At 56.7% G+C, this 22289-nt stretch overlaps 1 protein-coding gene across 36 annotated transcripts in view; it reads left to right on the forward strand.

Annotated features, from left to right (window-relative positions):
• Nucleotides 1-22289, forward strand: part of DENND2B (DENN domain containing 2B) — a 143065-nt gene that overhangs the window by 98907 nt on the left and 21869 nt on the right. For 18 of the 36 annotated variants that reach the window (XM_084974788.1, XM_084974784.1, XM_084974792.1 and 15 more), the window contains 3 exons: nt 6035-6139; nt 14809-16056; nt 19172-19308. In XM_084974788.1, coding sequence (XP_084830914.1) covers nt 6060-6139; nt 14809-16056; nt 19172-19308 — 1465 coding nt within the window. In that variant the 5' untranslated portion in view covers nt 6035-6059. The remainder of the gene's footprint in view (nt 1-6034; nt 6140-14808; nt 16057-19171; nt 19309-22289) is intronic. The other 18 variants (XM_084974806.1, XM_084974805.1, XM_084974802.1 and 15 more) reach the window with 8 other exon arrangements.

Raw genomic sequence — 22289 nt, forward strand, 5'->3', positions numbered from 1 at the left:
GACAGTGCATTTCATATTGAAATTAGGGAACATTTACAGCTACTAAGAGTTAGGTCTGGGCTTATTTTTTATCATTGAGACCCATCACTCACTTGTACCGAGATAATGAATAAGATGACCTCCAGGGTCAAGGTCATTAGCGGCCACAAATAAGCACGTTTAGCTTTTGCATTCCGATGGCCTTCATTGTGCTCCGTGAGCTGAGAACGTGGTCACAGTGAGAAACGCTGACGCCTGCTCCTGAGCTTCTGTGAAGGAGGTGGCCGCCGAGGCCAGAACGCGCAGGGAGAGTGTCTGCCGTGTCGTGTGTGCCGTGTCCTGGTCTCTTACATCCACTGCAAGCCGCTTAACATTCCTAAAAAAATTCGAACAACTGTATTGAGGTGTAATTCACCGACCATAAAATTCACCCATGTAAAGTGTACAGTTCGTTTGTTTTTAATTTATTCACAGGGTTATGCAACCATCGCCGCTATCTATCTAATTCTAGAACCTTTTCTCACCCCCAAAAGAAACCCTATACGCATTGCATTCACTCCTCATTCTGCCACCGTCCACCCAACCCTAAGCAGCCACTCATTTATCTCTGTCTCTGTAGATTTGCCCGTTTTGGACATTTCATAAAAATGGTATCAGGGTTCATCCAGGTTGTAGAATATATGTCTCTTTTTTTGTTTTGTTTTTGTTTTTTTTTTTTTTGAATGGCTGCCCCGCAGAAGTTCCTGGGCCAGGGATCAGGCAATGCCAGATCCTCTAACCCACTGCTGGGGGTCTAACCCATGCCTCCATAGTGACCCAAGCTGCTGCAGTCGGATTCTTAACCCACTGTGCCACAGCAGGAACTCCTAGAATACATTCTTTTTTTATGCCTGAGTAATATTCCCTTGTATGGGTGTATCACGTTCTGTTAATGAGTTCCTCCTTCGAGGAAGTTGTCTCTGCGTCTTTGCTGCCATGAACATTGGTCCAGGTGTCTGTGTGGACGTGTCCGTTTCTCTTGGCTGAACACCCAGCGTAGATCATACTGGGTTGTAGGGTGTACATCACTGGGTTGTAGGCTGTGAGTCACTGTTTTTTCCTGTGGTGGCACCAGTGCCAGGTCCTTAACCTGCGGCGCCACCAGGGAACGCCTTTCTGTCACCTTTCGAGGAACTGCCAAACTGTTTTCCAAAGGGGCTGTACGACGTTACGTTCCCACCAGCAGGAAACGAAGGTTCTGACTTGTCCACAGCCTCACCAGCACTTGTTTCCATCTGTCCTTTTGGTCACAGCCATCCTGGTGTGTGAGGTGGTAACTCATGGTGGTTTGGATTTGTGTTCCCTGAGGACTAGTGATGTTGAACGTCTTTCCTGTGCTTTGGGGCCAATTTGATGCCTTTGGAGAAATGTCTGTTTAAATCCTTTGTCTGCTTTTGAATTGGATTTTGTGGTTTTGTTACTGAATTGAAAGTGTTCTTTATGTATGTTCTGGGTACAAGATTTTTAGCAGATATGCATGATTTGCACATAACCCTCCCATTGATGGGTGTCTTTTTACTTTCTTGAGTTTTTTACAGCACAAAAAATTTGATAGGTTCACAGCTGATGTCTTTTTTCTTTTGTTGTTTGGTGCTTTTGGTGTCCTGGCTAAGAAACCGTTGCCTAATCTGGCATTACCGAGGTTTACATCCATGTTTTCTTCCAGGTTTTGCTTTTATAATTTTAACTCTTACTTTTAGGTCTGTAATCCATTTGCACTTTGTTTTTGGTGTGGTCCAAGAGTGGGATAATGGTCGCACTTTTATTCCTTTGCACATGAATATCCAGCTGTCTAAGCCCCGTTGAAAAGGCTCTCTTTCCCTTGCGAATTGTTCTCTTCAGCATCCTTGTTGAAAATCACTTGGCGATAAATGTATAGGTTTATTCCTCAGCTCTGGATTCTGTTCGGTAGGTTTCTGTGTCTATTTTTGTGTCTCTCCATACTGGATTACTGGGTTACTGTGGCTTCGTATAGTGTGTTTGAAGCTGTTCAGTCCAAGTGCTCCAACTGTACTCTTCTCTTTCAAGATGGTTTTCACTGCTCCGCATTCAGTTATCAGACTGTCATTTTCTGCAGTCAATAGGTATTCTGTTCAGTCTGTACAGCAGTTCGGGGACTATTGCCGTCTTAACAACTTTGAGTTTTTTGGATTATAAACATGGTATATCTTGCTATTTATTTATGTCTTCTGTGATTTCTTTCAATGGTATTTTGTAGATTGATTGCAGTGTATAAGTCTTGCACTTCTTTTATTAAATACATTACTAATATTCTTTTTGCTGTTACATTAATGGAGTGGTTTTTCTCTATTTCATTTTTACATTGTTCATTGCTTGTATATATATAAAAAAAATGGGTTATAAAGTATTACTCTAGGGAGTTCCCATCGTGGCTCAGAGGCTCTGACTAATATCCATGAGGATGCAGGTTCGATCCCTGGTCTTGCTCAGTGGGTTAAGGATCCGGCTTTGCCATGAGCTGTGGTATAGGTCGCAGGCACGGCTCAAATCTGGCATTGCTATGGAGTAGGCTGGTGGCTACAGCTCCAATTTCACCACTAGCCTGGGAACCTCCATATGCAGTGGGTACAGCCCTAAAAAGACAAAAATAAATAAATAAATAAAATAGTACTCTATATCCTGCAAACTTGCTTGACTTTATACCTTAGTTTAAGAGTGTTTTATGGAGTTCCCATCATGGCACAGTGGTTGGCGATCTGACTAGGAACCATGAGGTTGTGGGTTTGATCCCTGGTCTTGCTCAGTGGGTTAAGGATCCGGCGTTGCCGTGAGCTGTGGTATAGGTTGCAGACGCGGCTCGGATCCCGTGTTGCTGTGGCTCTGGCGTAGGCTGGTGGCTACAGCTCCGATTGGACTCCTAGTTCCATATGGGAACCTCCATATGCCTCGAAAGCAACCCAAGAAATGGCAAAAAGCCAAAAAAAAAAAAAAAAAAAACCCAAAGTATTTTAGTGAAATTGTGATTTTCTACATACAGGATCATACCATTTGCAAATAAGAGATAATTTTACTTCTTCCTTTCTAGTCTAGATGTACCCTCAAGTTTTAACCTTTTTCTTCCTTTCATTAGTTTAGCATAAGATAGTATTTCCTCAAACATAGTGATATATTAACTAACTGTACATGTACGTGTTCATTCATTCTTTACTTTGTAAGAACTTAAATACATTACAGTATATTAACTTTATACAACTCTATTATCTGTAAAAGGTCACCACACCAAAACCCTCTAAAAATGAAAAGACAGAGAACTATAATTCAGATGAGGGAGAAACAAAAAACCCCAGAAAAACAGCTAAGTGATCAGGAGATTCTCAGCCTCTAGGAAAAAGACTTTAGACTGTTGACACTGAAGATGATGCAAGACATTGGAAATAAACTGGAGGCAAAGATGGATAATTTACAGGAAACACTGAGCAAAGAGATACAAGATATAAAACTTAAGCAAGAAGAGATGCAGAATACAATAACTGAAATAAAAAATTCATTAGAAGCAGCCAAGAGCAGAATACAGGAGGCAGAAGAACAAACAAGCGAGGTGGAGGACAGATCAGTGGAAATTATGGATGCAGAACAGAAAAGAGAAGATTGAAAACAAAATGAAGAGAGTCTCAGGAAACTCTGGGACAATGTTAAATGCACCAACATCCGTATTATAGGGGTGCCAGACGGAGAAGAGAGAGAGAAGAGGACAGAAAAAATATTCCAAGAGATAATAGCTGAAAACTTCCCTCACATGGGAAAGGAACCCAGGAAGCACAAGGAGTACCATACAAAATAAACCCAAGGAGGAACACCCCGAGGCACATGTTAATCAAACTGACCAAAATTAAAGACAAAGAGAAAATCCTGAAAGCAGCTAGGGGAAAGAAACAAGTCACATACAAGGGAACCCCGATAAGGTTATCGGCAGATTTTTCAGCGGAAACTCTGCAGGCCAGAAGGGAGTGGCATGATATACTTCACGTGATGCAAGGAAAAAACCTCCAACCAAGATGACTCTACCCAGCAAGGCTCTCCTTCAGATTTGAAGGAGAAATCAAAACCTTCACAGATAAGCAAAAGCTGAGAGAATTCAGCAACACTAAACCAGCCTTACAACAAATACTAAAGGAACTTCTCTATGCAGGAAAGAAAAGCCAGCATCAGGAAACAAAAATTCCACAAATGACAAGGCCCACCAGTAAAGGTATATATACAGTAAAGATACGAAATCATCCATGCATGATTATACCACCAAAATCCGAAATCATGAGAAGAGGTGGGTACAAATGCAGGACACCGGAGATGCACTTGCAATTAAGAGACCAACAACTTAAAACAATCTCATTTATATATAGACTCTTAGATCAAAACTTCAGAATAACTGCAAACCAAACATCTACACTTGATAAACAAATACGAAAAATCAACTCAAATACAACACTAAAGATAGTCATCAAACCACAAGAGGAGAGAACAGGAGTAGAAGGGAAAAGAGCAACAAAAATTCAAAGCAATTAATAAAATGGCAATAAGAACATACATATCAATAATTACCTTAAATGTTAACGAACTAAACACCCCAACCGAAAGACACAGACTGGCTGAATGGACACAAAAACAAGACCCACACATATGCTGTCTTCAAGAGACCCACTTCACTTCTAGGGACACGTACAAATGGAAAGTGAGAGGATGGAAGAAAATATTCCATGCAAACGGGGATCAAAAGAAAGCTGGAGTCACAGTACTCATATCAGACAAAATAAACTTTAAAATGAAGACTATTTTAAGGGACAAGGAAGGTCACTACATAATGATCAAAGGATCAATCCAAGAAGAAGATTTCACAATTTTAATTATCTATGCACCCAACATAGGTTCGCCACAATATATAAGGCAACTGCTAACAACCTTAAAAGGACAAATTGACAATAACACAATCTTAGTGGGGGACGGTAACACTCCACTTACAGCCATGGACAGATCATCCAGACAGAGAATCAATAAGGAAACACAGGCCCTGAATGACGCATTAGACCAGATGGACTTAATAGATATGCGTAGGACACTCCATCCAAAAGCAGCAGAATACACATTCTTCTCAAGGGCACACGGAACACTCTCTAAGATTGATCGCATCCTGGGCTACAAGTCCAACCTCGGCAACTTTAAGAAAGTTGAAATCATATCAAGAATCTTTTCCGACCACAACGCTATATGACTGGAATTCAACAACAAGAAAAAACTGCAAAAACAAAAACAGTATATTAACTTTATTTTAATGGGTGTTGAAAGTGTGCTAGCTCCTGGTCTCGTGGTGGTGGCTCAGATGTCACCGTGTTAGGCTGTTCTGCCCTGAACATCGTGTGGAAAATGAGAGCTTCTTCACTCTCCCTCCACCGTGGTTCATTTTTCCCTCCCTCTTATCACCGTACATATGACACACAGATGTGCACTTATGTATCACACACACACACACACACACACACGTGACACGCGCATGCTGGTTGTCTGCTTCCCTGCACGAGGACGTAAGCTCCGTGAGAGCAGAGGCTCTCATTCTTCGCTGGATAGCAGTGCCCAGGACGTGGGCACTCAGTATTTGTCGAATGAATGATTATTCAGAACAGGGTTAAATATTTTAAGAAAAGTCAGTTTTAGGTTGACTCAAGAAAAATCGTAAATGGTTGTTTAGGAGGGATACAAATACGGCAGCTTCACAAAGGCCGTGTGGCCAGAAGTTTGAGGAATTCCAGCTTGAGAGATGAGAAGAGGCGGGACGGAGACCGAGTTTTTCCTCATTTTCTGTGCACTTACGTGTTCCCTGTTGGCTCACAGCCTCCTTCTCCGCACAGATCAGGGCGCCCTTGAGGCTCCTAAGCTGGAACACATGAAAGTACATGTATGTGGGAACGTGGTTCCTGCTGCAAACCGCAGGAGGTCACCTGGAAGTGTCTGCGGTGCTTTGGTGCCCACGGAAACTGGCTAACAGGTCTTGTCTTCTTCGCAGGGCTCTGTGTGTGCAGAGAGCAGAAATGACCATGACCGCCAACAAGAATTCCGGCCTCGCCCACAGAGCTGGGGGCACTAAGGCCCCTCGGGGGACTCTGAGCAGGTGAGCAGGGGAGCAGGGGAGCAGGGGCTCCCCGGAGGGCAGGACACCGAATGGCCTGGGTCCTGGGCTAGGTTCCTGCCGCGTGCGAGTGGTGAGCATCGTGGTTCTGAGAGCCAGGCGCTACCTGCTTACCAGAGAGTGCGGTCTCAGGGCATTTTCTTGTGCCCGCTAAAATTCTGGTGGCTCATCTGGAAAACAACGGGAGTGTTTGTCTCGCAGAGTTTCTGTGAGGATGAAGGGAGAGAGCACGTGTCAGCGCGCAGCATCGTGTCTGGCAAAAAGCCACTCGGGAGGTGGTAGCTCCCTCCTGTGATGGGATAGAAGCTTCCAAAGCTGGCAGGTGGACGTCCAGCTGTCGCCAGGGCTTCTTCTTGGTCAAGGCCTGGAAGAAGCCCTTTCTTTAAAGCCACTCACCTTCCACAGCCCCTTCTGCTGAAGCTCAGGTGGAAAGATGTGGCTTTTGGAACCTTAGCCCCTCGGTGGATCCCGATGCAAAGGACCCTCATTGGAGACTGGGGCTAAGCTGGTTCCTCCCTGGAGATCTGGCTGCACCGTAGCAGGATGGGTTCAGGGGCGTGTGGCACACTCGGTCTGGCCAGAGGTAGTGGCAGATGTTTGGTTTACTCAGAGCTGGAATCCAGATACACTTGGAAGAGTGGGGCCCAGCGGGCAGCCCCTGAGGAGGGCTGGTGTGACGGAGACGGGAGGCATTCTGAACCCCAAACGTGCAGGGTCTGTCCCAGCTGAAACGTCCTGGGTGGACTGTGCCAGCAGAGCAGAAATTGGTAGGTTTTGACTTGGTCAGCCTGCAAGCGCCCGGGGCTTAAACAGGTGGAATAGCTGCTCTGCGGGAGCAAGGGCCGGAAAAGCCGCCCACCTGCCCTCTCTCACCTGGACGGAGCTGCCTGCACACTGGCTCCCCCGCCGAGAATGGGGGGGAGGCCGAGAATGGCGAGGACCAACACCGTCTTGGGTCCAGCGGATGGAAAACCTGGATGCCCCCGAGCATGTTGGTGGCCAAGGCAGACTCAGGTCCAGGTCTTGGAGTCTTTGTCTGCTGCTCGGGAACCGCTGTGCCGGCCTCTCCCCAGGCTGGTGGCATTTCTTCCTTGGCCGTCTGCCTGCGGCGAGTTGGCAGGTGGAGACTGGAATTACGGTCCCCAGTTTTTGATGTGAGACTATAAGGGCGAAATAAGCATTATGTGTGGATGAGCCATTTTATTCTTCAATTAAAAGAAGTCACACATTTAGAAGCTGAATTAGAAATTACCACATGCAGCCCTCAGCTCCTTCAAGTTGTCATGTTTTCTTCCGGTTTCCACTGGGGGGTGGGGGTGGGAGATGCTGTTTCTGTGACGTCACGGAGCGGAGCTGGGGGGGTTGACAGGTGCCTGAGTTTCTCTTTGGAGTCCAGACCTGCATGTTTTTAAACGTCTTAAACTTACGCTTCCCTTCGCTTCCCAGCGTGCTCGCCATCACAGCGTGATGCGTGGGGTTCCTAAATAGCTGAGCCTCCGATGTGCCTGAAAAAGCACTTTCTCCTCGAGGCTTCCCTTCCCTTCCTTCCCGCCACGTTCCCGCTTCCCCCGCGCCCTCCCCGCCTTGTCGGGCTCTTGCACAGAGTCCTGGGCCCCCGTGGAGCTACTCCCCCGTCAGAGCTGCTGCCGGGCTTGGTTGTGGTTCTCTGGTGGGTGTCTGGCTGCATCCCCCCGGCCCTGTCTGGGCCGTTCTTCGGGCTGAGTGGGGCGGTCAGTCAGCAGTTCATTTAGGGAGTCGCCAGTGGGCTCTCCCCAGAGGGGCTGGGCTCCGGGGTATGTTTGGGCCCTTTCATCCCTGCCAGCCCAGGAGTCCCAGTGGGAGAAGACTCCAGGTGTGGCTGCCGCTTTGCTCGGGGAGTGCAGGGGTGCTTGAGTCTTGGACGGCGGGACCTTGGACTCCCTCGCTCTCTGAGGACCTGCACATGGAGGCAGAGGAGCCCAGGGATGCCGAGGGCGTTTGTGTCTAGCTTTGCGGGCAGGGGATATATGGAGAAGGGCGGGGGCGGGGGCGGGGGGAGGGGGCTGTGGGGACCTGCCCAGGTAGGTACATGCCAGGCTGCAGCCTCCGTTTGAATAAGACTTCACCGGGTGCCACGCGGAAGCCAGTTTGGGGTAACGGTCCTGGGTTTCCTGTCATTACTAGGTCGCTCTGGGTGTCTTGCTGATTTACGCTTGTCGCTTTCCTTTGCAGCGCAGCCTCGATGGGGCGGGATGTGTAGGAGGAGGACGTCTGAGCCTTTCATCTGCCCACCAGATTTCTGTCCTTTGCTGAGTCTGGGCCCCTGGAGCAGGTTCCCGTCTCTTTGTCGGCGAGCCCAGCCTGCTGTCCCCTCCCTAGGCCCTTCCCACTCTGGCTCCTTAGATTTGATGGCTTCCCTTTCTGGGGGGAGGGAAGACTCTCAAAGCTCCTCTGCCTTCCGGAGGTCAGGCTTTACGATTTGGCCTCGATGACCTGGGTGGGGCTAGAAGCAGCTTGGTGACTTGGAAACAAGACGGTGTTATGTTTAGAGCTAATTCAGCTCCCTCGACGGGGTGAACTTTGCCACTTGCTATTCTCGGGGTATTTCACTTATGTTTTAAGACTCGGTAGGCAGCAGGGCCTCTTCCAGAAGACGTGTCCTGCCTGCCGATGTCCTCAGTGGCTTCTTCATGATGCAGCCCCAGCAGCTGGGTGGTTGTGACTTGCAAGTAGAGGCTGTCAGGTGCGTTCCAGGAACGTTGCCTCTGGACATGTGTGTGGGAACCTTGGGCTCCTGTGACAGTATAGACTTCCTGGGGTCAAGGACTTTGGCTGAGTTCCTTCCCTCTCCCCCCGAGTTGGAAACAAGGTCTGACACCTAGAAGACAGTAACTGTTGGCCAGTCGTCTTGATGGCTGGGAGCACAGCCCCCGAGAGCACAGCCTCCTGTACTACTTGAGTCCTAACTTGGACCCGTCCACAGGGGGCCTGTGAACTTGGGATTCCCTTTCCATTCAGTCCCTAGACTCTGAGAAAGTCCGAGCTGAAAAGAAGCCTTCGAGCTCATTCAGTCTCACCCACTTGTTTGGCACATGAGGTAACAGTCCCCGAGAAGGGAGCTGCTTCCCAAGGACGCAGAGCTAACGAGGGGAGGGTCGCAAGCCCCACGCTCCTGTCCCTTCCGTCTGATGGGACGACATTCTCGTGGGATCTCCCTGCGCAGAAGTGCCCGTCCTCTGTGGGTGCAGTCAGACCTGGTCTGGTGTGTAAGGCGTTTGTGGGAATCTCTGGTTTCTTTGTACCTTTATCTTTCACTGCCTCCGAGGCAGACTCTACACCTGCCAGTCTGGATGCAAACGTTCCTTCCGCCCAGGGCTTTTCCTGGCCGTTCAGGAAGGGCCCCCTCGTCTCTGCGCTCACGCTGAGAGCCCTTGGTTGAGCGCCTCAAAGGCACGGATCCTCTAGTGCCCAGAAGGGGGGTAATTTGTGTAGGCTCATCCCCCTCCTCAGTTGACTCTTTGGAGGCCCAGTACATCATGGTTCGGACTGTTAGAATCAAGGGGGCCTTGGGGTTCATTTAGCTCAGTTGCTTGATGTTATGTGTGAGAAACCCAAACCCTTCTATAGCCCATCCGCGGTGGAGCTATAATTTGAACTCACGTTTGGAGGTTTCCGTGCAAAAGAGGCTTCAGTTCATGGTATGTTGGAATCCGACGAGATCGTGAGCTCCCGCTGCCACAGTGGGTCCAGAGCCGGCCCCGTGCCTTAGGTTTCCGGAAGCGGGTAAGAGCCTGCAGAGAAGAGGCCCTCCGGAGAGTAGGGCTGCGGGTGAAAGGCGCTTTGGCAGAGCCTGTCCTGGCTCTGGCACACCACCCTTAAGGGCTCTTGGCCTTGGGCCCCCGGTCGCCTGAGACGCTTGCGAGAATCCAAGGGTGATGTGGTCAGTACGGTCTGGTAACTTTTCGCTGCAAAACCAACGGCCCTAAACGTGGTGGCTTAAGCCATTGACAGTCCTTTATTAGACCACCGGTCGCAGTTCGGGGGGACGCGCTAGGAAGGCTCGTCTCTGTCCCGTGGTGTCAGCTGGGGGCTTCAACTCGGGAAACCCGTTTACTCACTAGGTTACCAGTGTATTCCAGAGGCTCTCAGAGGACACAGGTCCGCAGCCAGCCAAAGAGACACATAAGGTGAGCTGTCTAATAAAGGGGCTTCTGTCCCCACGGAGCTTGGACCCGGCGTGATGACAGGTAGAAGGATTCCGATGCACCCGTCGGAAGCTCCCTGAACCCTGTCCTTCGGCGGTCGTGTGGATTAAGCCATTGGTGGTCCCCCTCGAGCCCCCCCCCCCAGCCCCATGGCAAGATCACTGGTCCTGGCAGCCAGCCTTAGGTGCGGCCCACAGTCGCTTCATCAGCAAAAGACAACTCTGTCGTCCTCAACACTTAGGAGAGTCTGAGGATTCGGGACCTCCGAGAGGGGAATGAAGGCCAAAGACGTGTTTCTCATTACACATCCCAGCATCGCACAGGGAGAAAACAGTTTCTCCGGGGTGAGAGCGGTGTCGCCTCGCCTGGGGGTGTGTGCTGCGGTCGGGTCCTGGGGAAACACGGACTGTCCCCGGTCTGTCTTGGTCGCAGACGTGCGCGTCCTTCGCAGATGCGGAGTCCACTCAGCCGCTGCGCTGAGACAGCCCGAAGCGCGCGCAGTTCCTTGCGGGCTGGTCCTCTTGACAGAGGACCTGCAGACGGAAGAGGAGGCCTCTCTGTCACCCAGAAGTCACGGGGAGTCAGGCCCAGGAGGGCCCTGTAGATGCTTCTTTTCAAGAGGGGAAACCTGGAGGCCCCAGCAGGCACCGTCTCCAGTCTTCCTACCCTCACGCCCTCTCCCGTGGGTGTGGCTTCGGCCAGTCGTGTGCCGCAGTGTGGGCACCAGTGCCCGGCCTCACGCCTGCTGGCAAAGCACCCGAAGGCTTCGCGGCTCAGAACTGCCCGCTCTTCCTCACGCCCCCCCGCGTGCCGGGCGGCCCCTCTGCCGGGGTCCCCGCGCTTTCTGGGCTCGCTGCCGGGTTGGGTCGGGATGGCCTCACTCGTGTGCCAGTTGGCCGAGGGGCCCCAGGTGCGTGGCGCGTGGCTCCCGTCCTCTGAAGGACGGGCGGGCTTTCCGACTCCACGTCTGTGCGGGCGGGAACTGCAGGGCTTCTGGAGTCCTCAAGTTCGGAACCCAGACAAAACCCATTTCCACCTTCTTCTGTTCATGGAATCAAATCGCCAGGTCCGCCTAGATTCAGGGGGTGCCTTTGGATGCGGGGGCTGCGAAGAACTCGCGACCGTGTTTCACTCAGTCCTTCCCCTCCCGCCCCAGAAGTTCAAATCCAAGGACAGAGGCAAAGTCTTCGGAAACGTTTCCCAAGCGGTTCTTCTTAGTAAGCCGAGATTGAGTCCTGGGCGTTGGCCACTGAGCTCAGCGTGCGTGTGTATGATCTCCGTCCCCGAAGGACAGTCCCCCGAGGCGGGGTGGTCCTTTGGCCTCCATTGACAGGTGCGGAAACCGCGGTTTAGAGAAGATTTTTTACTCAAAGTCACCTAACTTGTCAGCGGCTCTGCTGGAACTTCAGCCCCACGGCTGACCTTCGTGTGCCTCTGCTGAGAGCAGCAGGCCTGGGGAACCTGGCGCGGCCCTTACCTCGGGCACTGGCAGTTACAGTCGATGGCACCATGGCCCGTCCACAATCTCGTGTGCCTGGTACAACACCCTGTGATGTAGTTTAAACAGTTTTGAGGGGTTGAAATGGCAGCTCAGAGTGCAGTGGCTCTGCCCGTGGCCGCATTCCTGCTAAGGTGTAGGATCAGGAGCCTGCGGAGAGATGCAGGGAGTTCTGCCCTCAGGTGAGCCTCGGGGCGCGAGCGCATTGGAGGCCGTGAGCACATTGAGGCGCGAGTGTGTCGGGAGGGGGCTGCGGGCATCTCCAGGGACCGCGAGTGCCTGGGGCGGGGGCGTGAGCGTGGAGTCAGCCTGCGCCGCCTTCTCTGTGATGAGTCCTGATCCCGGGCTGCAGAGCACGTGGCAGGCCCCCTTTTCACCCCCATTTTCTGGGGCATGTGGGGCTTGGCCTGTGTGGGGAGCCTGGGAGAGGGGTTTGCAGCTCTGGGTCCCAGATCAGCCAAGATCTGAGGACCGGCACCTTTGAAGGGGAAGGCCAGGCTCTTCTCTATTTTGTCTTTAACCAGAGGAGAAAAACCAAACCTCAGTTAAAGCAGGCTCGGCATTGAGAGAAGTTCCTAACTCGGGAGGCTTTCTCTGTGTTTGAACTGCTGAGGGAGGGTAAAGAATCACCCTTCCTGAGAGCACGGCAAGCTTGCTGAGAGCAAACAGACCCGGAGCCGGGTGGCAGTGGCTTCATGGCCTGGTGAACCCTCTCCTGAAGGGAGGGAGATGCAGCTCTAGGGAGCAGGTTCTCCGAACGTCGGCCGAGATGCGGCCGCAGGCCGTGTGAACGGCTGCCTGAGAGACCCCGCGGCCCGTGGGCGCTGGCTGCCTCTGACCAGAACGGGCGCTTCGGGAGGACGGGAACGTCTGCCTCTTGTTTGTTCTCGTATCGAGCAGGGCCTCGTACCTCACGGTGCTCACGGAGTGTTTGTGGAAGGAACAAGCTCATGATAAGGTCCCCGATTCCAGGCGTCTCTCCCGCCTCCGACTGGGCGTCACTGAAACAGAGTTATATCTTCTCCAGTGAGCGCTCCTTGACCTGTCCTGACTCTTGGTTCGTCATTCCCCAGGCACCCGCTAGACCCACCTGGAGGGCACCTAGGGAGGCCCCTCTATGTGGGCCAGACCCTCGCTGGCCTGCAGGATGGACAGCTGGCCTCGCACCCATGGTTCTGTGAGGACAGCGAGGGGCCGCAGGCCTTGCCTGGTCCTGCGTGGCCGGGCTCTCCCCGGGCTCAAGCCTGGCAGGTCGCGCTAGCGCTGCCCACCCTGCGGAGCCCTGAGGCTCACCCTTGTCACACCTCCTGGCTGACCAGGGTCTCTGGTCAGCGCTTGGCTGGGCACCGAGTTTCTCCCGTCTGTGCCCCGGCACACGTGGGATGGCTCTTGTTTGACTTGCCCTTTTAAAAACAACTTAAGCATGCTGAGGTTTCCTGTTGATCGGGGGCAGCCAGAGGCTGTGCCCCAACAGGGACTTGTTGGCCAATCCCTGACTCCCCCGGGCTGCAGTTTCTGTTTGTGATCAAGCAGTGACGGCGGCCTGGCGCTGGGACAGCTGGCTCCCTTCTGCGTGTGGCACGGCGCTCTGGAGCCCGGGAGGCTGGGCTGCCACCCTTGGAGCCATGGCCTGGGGTCAGGGGGCCTTGGTAGCATGCGGCATGGGCAGAGCCCTGCTGTCTCTGATCGGAGACGGTTTGGGAAGAGGTCGGAAAGTCGACCTCCAGGGGACAGCAGGAGTGGCCTGAGGCGGAAGCGTGCCCTGGTTCTCTCCAGCAGGCGCACCTCGACCCGTTCTGACCGTCTGTTCATCCTTCCCCAGGCACCCGCTAGACCCTGCTTGTGGGTTCCTCCACCTGGAGGCGTCGTGGTCGAGCGGGGCACTCACAGAAGCTACGTTCACAAGAGGCGGCCGTGTCCCCTGCTGTGGGGGCATCTGCTGAACCGTGTCTGGGGGCCCAGGGCAGTTCGCAGAAGGGTGGAGGCCCCTGCCGCCTCTTTAGAGCAGCACCTCGGCGCAGTGGCAGCTCTGTGCTGGTGCCACCACGTGCCACTCAGGGACCTTGACTGCGCCGTCTCCCCTTGGTAGCGTTTTTCATTTGCGCAGTGAGGATAATGATGAAGGGTAACGTGTAGCAGAGTTTTCGTGGGGATTAAGTGAGTAAATACATGTAAGATATTCATTTAGAACGGTCCCGACGCGGTAAGGTCTGTGTGTTGATGTGGGCGGAGGAGTGCCTGAGGTCAGATTGACGCGGGGCCGCTGCTGGAGCCCGAGCTGCAAGGACGTCTGTCTCTGCTCCGCGCTCAGCTCCTGACGAGCGCGCGGGAAGGACTCTTTCTCGAAGGGCCCTCCTGATCCTTTTGAGACTCACTTCGGGGATCTGATTTCTGGTCAAGACCCACGCTGAGGTGCAGTACCTTGTGTCTGGTGGCAGAAGCCTCAGGGGCGATGGGGCTTGTCCCGGGGACAGAGCGAAGGGCTCCAGTGGCCGAGGGGCCACTCTGGGAGGTGGCATGCTGGGGACGCTTTGGAGCAGCTCATGAGAGTTGATGGCTAGTGTCTCTTTCCAACTCCGCGTCCGGTGAGGTCCCGCGGGTGGCTTGGGATCAGCCGGGGTGGGCATGTGTGTGTACACCGGGGAAGTGGGCAGATGCTGCAGGTCCGCGCCCTCTCCCCTGGGGGCCGTCGGTCAGCGCTTAGCGGCACACCCCGCTCCTGCTGCCCCTGACTGGCAGCCGAAGTCCTGGGTGCTCTGGCCTGTCTTCGAGCTGGTTCCTGTGCAGACGGGGCTCAGGGCCCCTTGAGTTTGGTGGCTGCGGGTCGGGAGCTGGGGCTCTCCGCCAGCTCAGCTTTGGAGGGTGCTTGGCCGGAGGGTCCTGTGGGAGAGATGCGGACGCTGCAGGAGCACAGCTCTGTCCTCAGGCCGCTCACTGCCCTCTCTGTTCTTGCCTTTTTCCTCTCCCAGGTCTCAGTCAGTCTCTCCACCTCCAGTTCTCTCCCCACCGAGGAGTCCCATCTACCCGCTCAGTGACAGTGAGACGTCAGCCTGCAGGTACCCGAGCCGCTCCGGCTCCCGGCTGCTCCTCAAGGACTGGCAGCCCCGCGATCCTTCACCCCCAAATCCTCAGGCCCCCACCCCAGACGCTTCACCACCCTTCTGTCCCCTCAAGGCCACCAGCTTCGGTTATTTGGACAGAAGCCCTTCCGTGTGCAAGAGAGATGACCAGGCGGAGGGCGGCGCAGGGGCAGCCCGGGGTGTGGCGGGACTAGCTGCCTGCCTGCCCCTCGCCCAGAGCACGCCGGCCCCGGGGCCAGCGGCGGGCCCCCGGGGCGCCTTTCTGAACCGCCCTGGCCCCCGCGCCTGCAGCCTGGGCATCCGGGAGAAGATCTCGGCATGGGAGGGCCGCCGGGAGGCTGCGCCCAGGACGAGCGCGTGCGGAGAGAGGCGGGAGGGCTCCGGGGGCGCGAGCACGGCCAGTGAGGGCTGCCCGGGCGCGGGCTGCGCCAGCGTGGAGCCGTCCCCCTGCAGCTCGGAGAAGACCTTCGACTTCAAGGCTCTCCGGAGGATGAGCAGGACCTTCTCCGAGTGCTCCTACCCTGAGACCGAGGAGGAGGGAGAGGCGCTTCCTGCCCGGGACTCGCGCCACCGGCTGGAGCGGCGGCCAGGCCGGAGCGAGCCCGGCCCCGGCCCCAGGGGGCAGGGCGGCAGGAAGGAGAGCTCCGCGGTGCTGAGTCGGATCCAGAAAATTGAACAGGCCCTGAAGGAGCAGCCCGGCCGGGGGCTCCCCCAGCTCCCCAGCAGCTGCTACAGCGTAGAGCGAGGGAGAAGGAAGCCTGGGACCTTGGAGGAGCCGGCGGGGAGCACTGGTGGCCGGGCAGGCGGAGGGGCCGGAGTCGGGGGGGAGGCGGGCCCACCCTCGGAGAGGGAAGGCCGCGGCTCTGTGGGCGCCACGCAGCCCGGGGCCCCTGCAAACAGCCTGGCCCCCCAGCCGCTCTCGTCGAGGAGCTCCCCCGACCCCGCCGTGAACCCTGTTCCCAAGCCCAAGCGCACCTTCGAATACGAGGCGGACAAGAACCCCAAGAGTCAGCCGAGCAATGGTCTACCTCCTTCTCCCACACCTGCTGCTCCACCGCCCCTGCCCTCCACCCCAGCCCCGCCGGCCACCCGCAGACCCAGGAAGGACCTGCGCGCCCACCGCAAGGCCCAGAGCAGGTAACGGAGCCCTCGGGGCTGCGCAGCTGGGCACAGCGCTGTGTGGGCAGTGACCGGTGCAGAGGCAGCCTGGCGGCGGGGCCTTACGTGTTCTGGAGCCCGATGAGGTCAGGTGCAGCCTGAGCCAGCGGGGAAGGATGGCCTGTCCTGTGCTTGCAGGACAACCAGCTTCAACCTGAGCAGGGGCGTGAAAGCGCTTCTCCCATAGGCTGTGAACCTGGGGTGGCTGGGCTTGGCCTCGGCTTCGAGCCCTGTGGAGCCTCCTCCTTGGGAAGGGCAGGGCCGCCTTCCTTAGATGGACTAGGCAGTCCTGGAGGACTTTCAGGGGCTGGGCCTCCCGACGCCCTGAAAGGCCAGCATAAGCATTGGTTTCTCTGAGTGGAGCACCGCCTGAATACCGCTGCTGTCGTTAGCACCGTGGGGGGGATGCTTCAACGCCGTGTCCTCTTTCCCGAGGGCTCTCTGGCCATGTAGGGACCCTGGGCCCACGCAAAGAGGGACCTTTGGATCCTGAAAGCCGAGGCTGCTGGAAAAAGGGGAGAGAGAACATTTCACCTACTTCTTGGCCACGTCCAAGAAGGACCTGCTCTGAGGTTTTGGTTTCCTGGTCAGTCTCAGCACCTTGACCCTGAACCCCCGGGGCCGCCTCCACCATTGCAGTAACGGGAGCTGGAGCCGCTGGAGTTGGTGCCAGTTGGCAGGCGTTCTGCCCTCTGAGTCGGGGCAGCTGGGCGCCAGTGTCCCTCAGGAGGCCTGTCTCCCTCCTGCCACCACCTGCTCTTCTAAGCCAGAGACAGGTGGGCATTTAGGTTGGTTCGGCTCTGGGAACGCCTCGGTCTGAGCCCGTACTCCCAGCTTCCATCACTGGCACAGCCTGTTTAAGGGAGAAACTTTCTTGCCCTGTGCAGAGAGAGCCACACCACAAAGGTTTAGACCTGTGAGCGCGAAGAGCCCGTGGCTAAAGGCGATCCCACGTCTAGGCGCACGTCAGCACGTGCCCCCGACTCTGAGCCTGCGAGAGCCTGTCTCGTCCGTAGTCATCCGTTCTTAGACGCACCTGTTCAGGGCCGCCGTCCACCAAGCCTTGTGCTGGCCAAGGGGACACGGGCAGCGAGGGCCTGGCTCTGCTGTTCAGGGAGCTGGTGGTCTGGGACGGGAGAGCGACACACAGCTCCGTCCCAGACGCTGTGCTCTGTGCCCTGCCACCTGTCCGGGGGCGGGGCGGGGTGCGGAGACCCAGAGGGAGCACATCTACGGGGCGGGGGGCGGGGAGGGAGGCCTCCTCCCCGAGGCAGCTGCTGAGCTAAACGTAGAAGCGCGGGGAGCCCCGGGCTAGTGAGGAAAGCGAGAGGGTTGGTCGGTCGCCCCAAGTTCCCACGGGGTCACGCACATGCCGCGTGTGTAACAGACACACGCCTGCACCGGATGCGGGCAGGCTGCTTGCGGCAGGACCAGCGGCACATTTCAACCTGTGCTCTCGGGGAGAGAGAGACACAGCTCCCAGAGCACAGGCCGTCTATTTACCCTGCATGTGCCCTCTGAGGAGCGCGAGAGAGTAAGTCTCTCTGTGGTGCCAGCACAGTTCTCGCATTTTACCTCCTTTCGTGTGTGAACCCAAGCCAGATGCTTCTGGTGTTCAGCCGAGGAAAGAGAAGTCCGTTTACAGACCCGAGGGAGAAACTGACCGCATTGGTCCCGATGAGAACCGCTCTGTCGTTCTCGACAGGTGCCTCCCGAGGGGTTTTCAGGATGACTTGGCCGAGCCTGGTCTGGGGTGTTGGCCGACCCGAGAACCACCTGCCAAGGACGTGACCCCGGGGTCTACGTCGGTGTCAGTTTGTCTCAGACCAGCAGTGGCCTGTGGGCCAGCGTTCAGGAGCTGCCGGGCTCGGCCCTGGATGTTTAACGGGCCGAGAAGTCCGGGCCGGAGACGGGGATGTGGGCGTCAAGGTGGGAGAAACGGCACCCGCGTCAGGCCCCTAGAAAGTGCAGAGCGAGCAGGGGCGTCCTGAGGACGGACGCCTGAGGCTGTGGCCTCGAGGAGGCGAGAAGAAAGGGGGGCCCTCGCAGGAGCCTGGGAGGCAGGGCAGGACGGGGGTGCCGGGTCACGGAGGGCGGGGAGGGTGGGCTGTTGGGTGGTGTCCAGGGATGCAGAGCAGCCAGGCGAGCTGAGGACAAGATGCGGCCTTAGGCCCTGCTCTCCAGAGGGCCAGCCACGAGGTGAGCCAAAGGACGGAGACGAGGGAGTGGATAGAGGAGGCTCGCTCCGTGCATCTCCTCCTCTCCCTCCAGGGACCTGGCTCGGAGAGGGAGGCGGTGCGGTGGGCCAGGCCGTCCGTGGTGACGGGGAGAAGCTGCCTGGTGCGTGGGAGAGTGGGGGCACTGTGAGCTCTGGTGCTGAGAAGCTGAGGTGTGGCGGGTCCTCGGTCGAGGGAAGGGTGTTCGGGGGACGGACAGGAGCCGGTGACTAGCTGAAGGGAGCCTGGGTCCTGGAAGTGGCTTCTGGCCGCAGAAGGCCCTCTCTGAGTTCCACCTCGGAAATGATGTGATTTGTTTCGAGGGCTCAGCCCTGCCCCTGTCAGCAAACCACCAGCAGCTTCCCCACCCCAACAGCCCCGGGGGAGCCCTTGCCGCCTGCCTGGCGCCCGAGCCCTGGCTGGGAGCAGGTGTGGGGGAGACGGAGAGCAGCTCTGGGTTCCTGACGCGCCCAGAGAAGACTCGCCCCAGGGCGCGGGGCTCGAGGCGGACAGCCCGGGCGAGTCCTGCCTCTGTCGCTTCACCTCCCTGAGCCTCGAGAGCCTCGGTGGTGACATGGCGCAGGACCCGTAGTTGCAGCATCGTGAAGACAAGGGGCTCTGACAGCTGCGGGGCATGCGACACAGCCTGATGCATGACACCCTTTCAGCTGTGCTTCTCATGGGTATGGTTGGCAGGCGCCCAGGCTGGGGCCTTTCAGACCATCTGGCTCTTCATTGGGGTGGCGAGTCTGGACCCATCTTGATGCCTCGCTGGGTCCGTGAGCAGGGCCTCCGGTCTTTGCTGCTGCCCAGCCATTCCCCAACAGGCAGCAGGGCTCTGCTTCAGCCGGAATGACGGGTACTCTTGTTGTCCACAGAAAATCCTTTGAGTTTGAGGATGCGTCCAGCCTCCAGTCCCTGTACCCCTCTTCTCCCACTGAGAACGGTACCGAGAGCCAACCCAAGTTTGGATCCAAAAGCACTTTAGAAGAAAACGCCTATGAAGACATCGTGGGTAAGCCAGCCCGGCTGTGGGCCAGAGGAACGGGGGCACGACCAGCTTCCACTTCGTTGGCCTGGGCAGACACAGCCCAGCTTCTTGGACTTCTCAGGGAAACGGGCATCAGAGGAAGCAGCTCAGCCGCTAAGAGATTAAAGCCTGGCCTTGAATGAACTGGAACCCAGGGACTTCCGGGACCACCGAAGGGAAACTGGCCTTTTATTTTTCAAAGGCTTTGGAGACCCGCAGGTGCCTTTCTTAGCTGCGGGACCCTAGGCAGGTCACTTAAGTGTTTGGAGCCTTCCTGTCTCAGGAAGCGATGACAGGGCGTTCAGCGGTACCAACTGCCGTAACAGCAGTGGTAGCGCTTGATGGGGCCATGGTCAGGGTTAATGGAGGGACAGTGTCGCCAGAGTGCCCGGCCTGAGGGCAGGTGCTCTTACTCCTCCCTGGACGTGGTGGGGTCGGGGACTGGGAAGGTGGCTGCTCTCGTGGTGCAGGGGTTAAGGATCCCGTGTTGTCACTGCAGCGGCTCTGGGTGCTGCTGTGGTGCGGGTTCAGTCCCTGGCCTGGGAACTAAAAAGAAAAAACTGAACTGTCGGAGATGTCGCCCTGCTGGCAGGCGAACACGTCCCACCTGCCGCAGCTCGCAGGTGCGGCGGGAGACCCAGGCGCTCGGATCCCAGACAGAGTGCTTTATTGCGCGTGGCACAGTGGGCACGTGAGCGCGCTGGCCACTCGGGCTCCCCTTGTGCCCAGGTCCCCTGGGGTGTCGTGGAGGGTCAAGGGAGAGGCTGCACACACAGTGGGTCTGCGTCTCACCTGAGGGACCCCAGGCCCTTCAAGGGGCTGCGGGCAAACCTGATGAAGCTTCACCCCAAGAGATCCTTAGCATTCTGGTTAGAAACACATCTGCCTCTGCCCCGTGGAGACGCTGTTTCTCTCTCCCGAGGCTGTTTGCCCTGTAACATCTTTGAAGGATCGTCCGGAAGTGGAAACGCTGACCTCTCTTGCTCAGAAGGTCGGAAACGAAGGACGCACACAGAGACGTGCCTTCCAACTACCAGGCGGATGCCATGTTGGCACTTGGTTTGAGGGTCCACGAAAAACCGATAGTCTAGGCCGGGTTGGGTTTACATTTGGCTTTTATTTTAATTCTGGCCTCATTCTCTTCAGTGGGGGCATCTGTTTTGTTGAAGCAAAGGGTGTGTGTCAGGCGAGGCGCCTCAGGAGACGGAAGGGTGCCTGTGCCCCTGGCCTCTCGCAGCCTCCCCTGTCCTCGTCTCGCTGTCTGAGGTCCTGGCGCCGGAGAGACTGGAGCGTGGATGTCTTCAAGAGAGGAGGGGCCTAGCGAGAGCCCTCCCCAAGCCTGGATCCTGCCAGAGAGGCCGTCTGTCCTTACAGGGTTCGAGCCGTCGGTTTCCTAGTTTCCCCCTGACCGCTGGCCGGGCCAGCCTCTCTGGGCTCCGGCCTCTCGGGGTCCGGCCTTTCTGGGGGGCTGGCAGCAGTGTTAAGACGCACACAGGCCCTGACTCCCAGGATCACGGGGTCAGGCAGCACCATCCACAGTGGGTTCCCGTCGGGTCCTCAGAACTGCAGGAGGATTTCGGAGCAGGGCTGTCCCCGGGAGAAGCAGTGCACGCGGTCCCCCAGAGTGGGCGTCAGCGCTGTGGCGTCAGGGCCCGACCCCAGGCCCCCGTCCGCGCTGACAGAGCCGCTCTCCAGGCTTTCTCAGGTCGGGCTGGAGAGGGAGAGGAGCCCCTCAGTCACAGAGTGGACATTCTGCCACGTGAGGAGGTGGCCTGCGGGGGAGAGAGCAGAGGGCCCGAGATGGACGAGCTGGAGGCTGGGGCTGGGGCTGGGAGGCGAGGCTGGAATCAGGGCCTGGGGCTCGGCCGCTCCCCTGGTCTCTGCGCCTTGGAGTGCTGGCGGGGGGCACTGTGTGGTGCTTTGTCCTGGGGGCTGGGCTGGGGGAGGTCAGTCTCTGGTCAGTTCAGGGCCCTGGCGCTCATCCTCCTCCGTCCTCCCAGCAGCCCCGTCTGGTCTCTGGCCCTGACCCGTCTAAGGGGAGGACGGGGAGAAAGGCTTTCTCTCAGACTCGTTTGCTCTGTCCCTGTCTGCTTCCCTGGGGACAGGCCCCAGAATCGGGACCCCCTGGAGGCTCCAGGGTGGCCAGGGCGCTGGTCAGTCCGGCAGGTGGCAGAGAGATTTAGCACGGAGTGCGGGGGCCGGTCCCCAGCCCGCCCCGCTCGGCCTGACCAGTGGGCCCCCCAGGAGCCGCCTCCGTGCTTCGCTAGGTCGAGGTCGTTTCTGGTTCCGGTGGGATTACCCGCCGTCAGGCTCCTCACTTCCCTGGGGACGGACAGAGCGTCACTGTGGCCATGTCTGCGGCTGTGGCCGGGAGGTGGAGGGCCGGGCAGAGAGCATCACCCTCGGTCTTTGCTGGGCACCAGCCAAATGGACTGGCGTTCCTGGTAAGTCAGAGGCTGAGGGCCAGTCAGCCTAGAGACTAACGTGTCTTCTCCATGAGCCCCGGACTTGACAGAGGGCCTGGGGTGGGGCCTGCGAGCCCCCCGCCCATGCCGGGCGTGACACCGTGGGGACTGGGATGGGGCACCCCAAACAGGCTGAGCTTTATCCTGCTGGTTTGCAGTCGAGTGGTTCAGAGGTAGGGTTCCTCTCATGGTGCTTCTTGGGGCTGTTAATATGGGCCTGTCCAGTTTGACATCTGCCTCTAGAAGATGCTGCTGTCCTGCAGAGCCTGAGAAACGTTTGCATTCTGAGCCTGACACTTAAAAATGCACCCAAGGAAGCCGCTTGTTAGAACGTGGCTTGGGCTGCGTTCCTGCGAGGTTCCCGCTCCTGGCAGCTGGCCGGGCTGGGGGAGAGTTTCCAGGAGCTTGAGCCGGGTGGGGGCTGGGGACAGAGCCAGGCAGCCGTACGGCAAAGCTTTTTGAGCCTCCTTTCTTTCAGCCTCTTCTCTCGTTTGTCCGCAC

The sequence above is a fragment of the Sus scrofa genome, chromosome 9, assembly GCF_054392235.1.
Source record: "Sus scrofa isolate SSC_HxYL_T2T_F1_AM1 chromosome 9, Sscrofa_HxYL_maternal_Yorkshire_Landrace_v2.0, whole genome shotgun sequence".
Taxonomy (NCBI): domain Eukaryota; kingdom Metazoa; phylum Chordata; class Mammalia; order Artiodactyla; family Suidae; genus Sus; species Sus scrofa.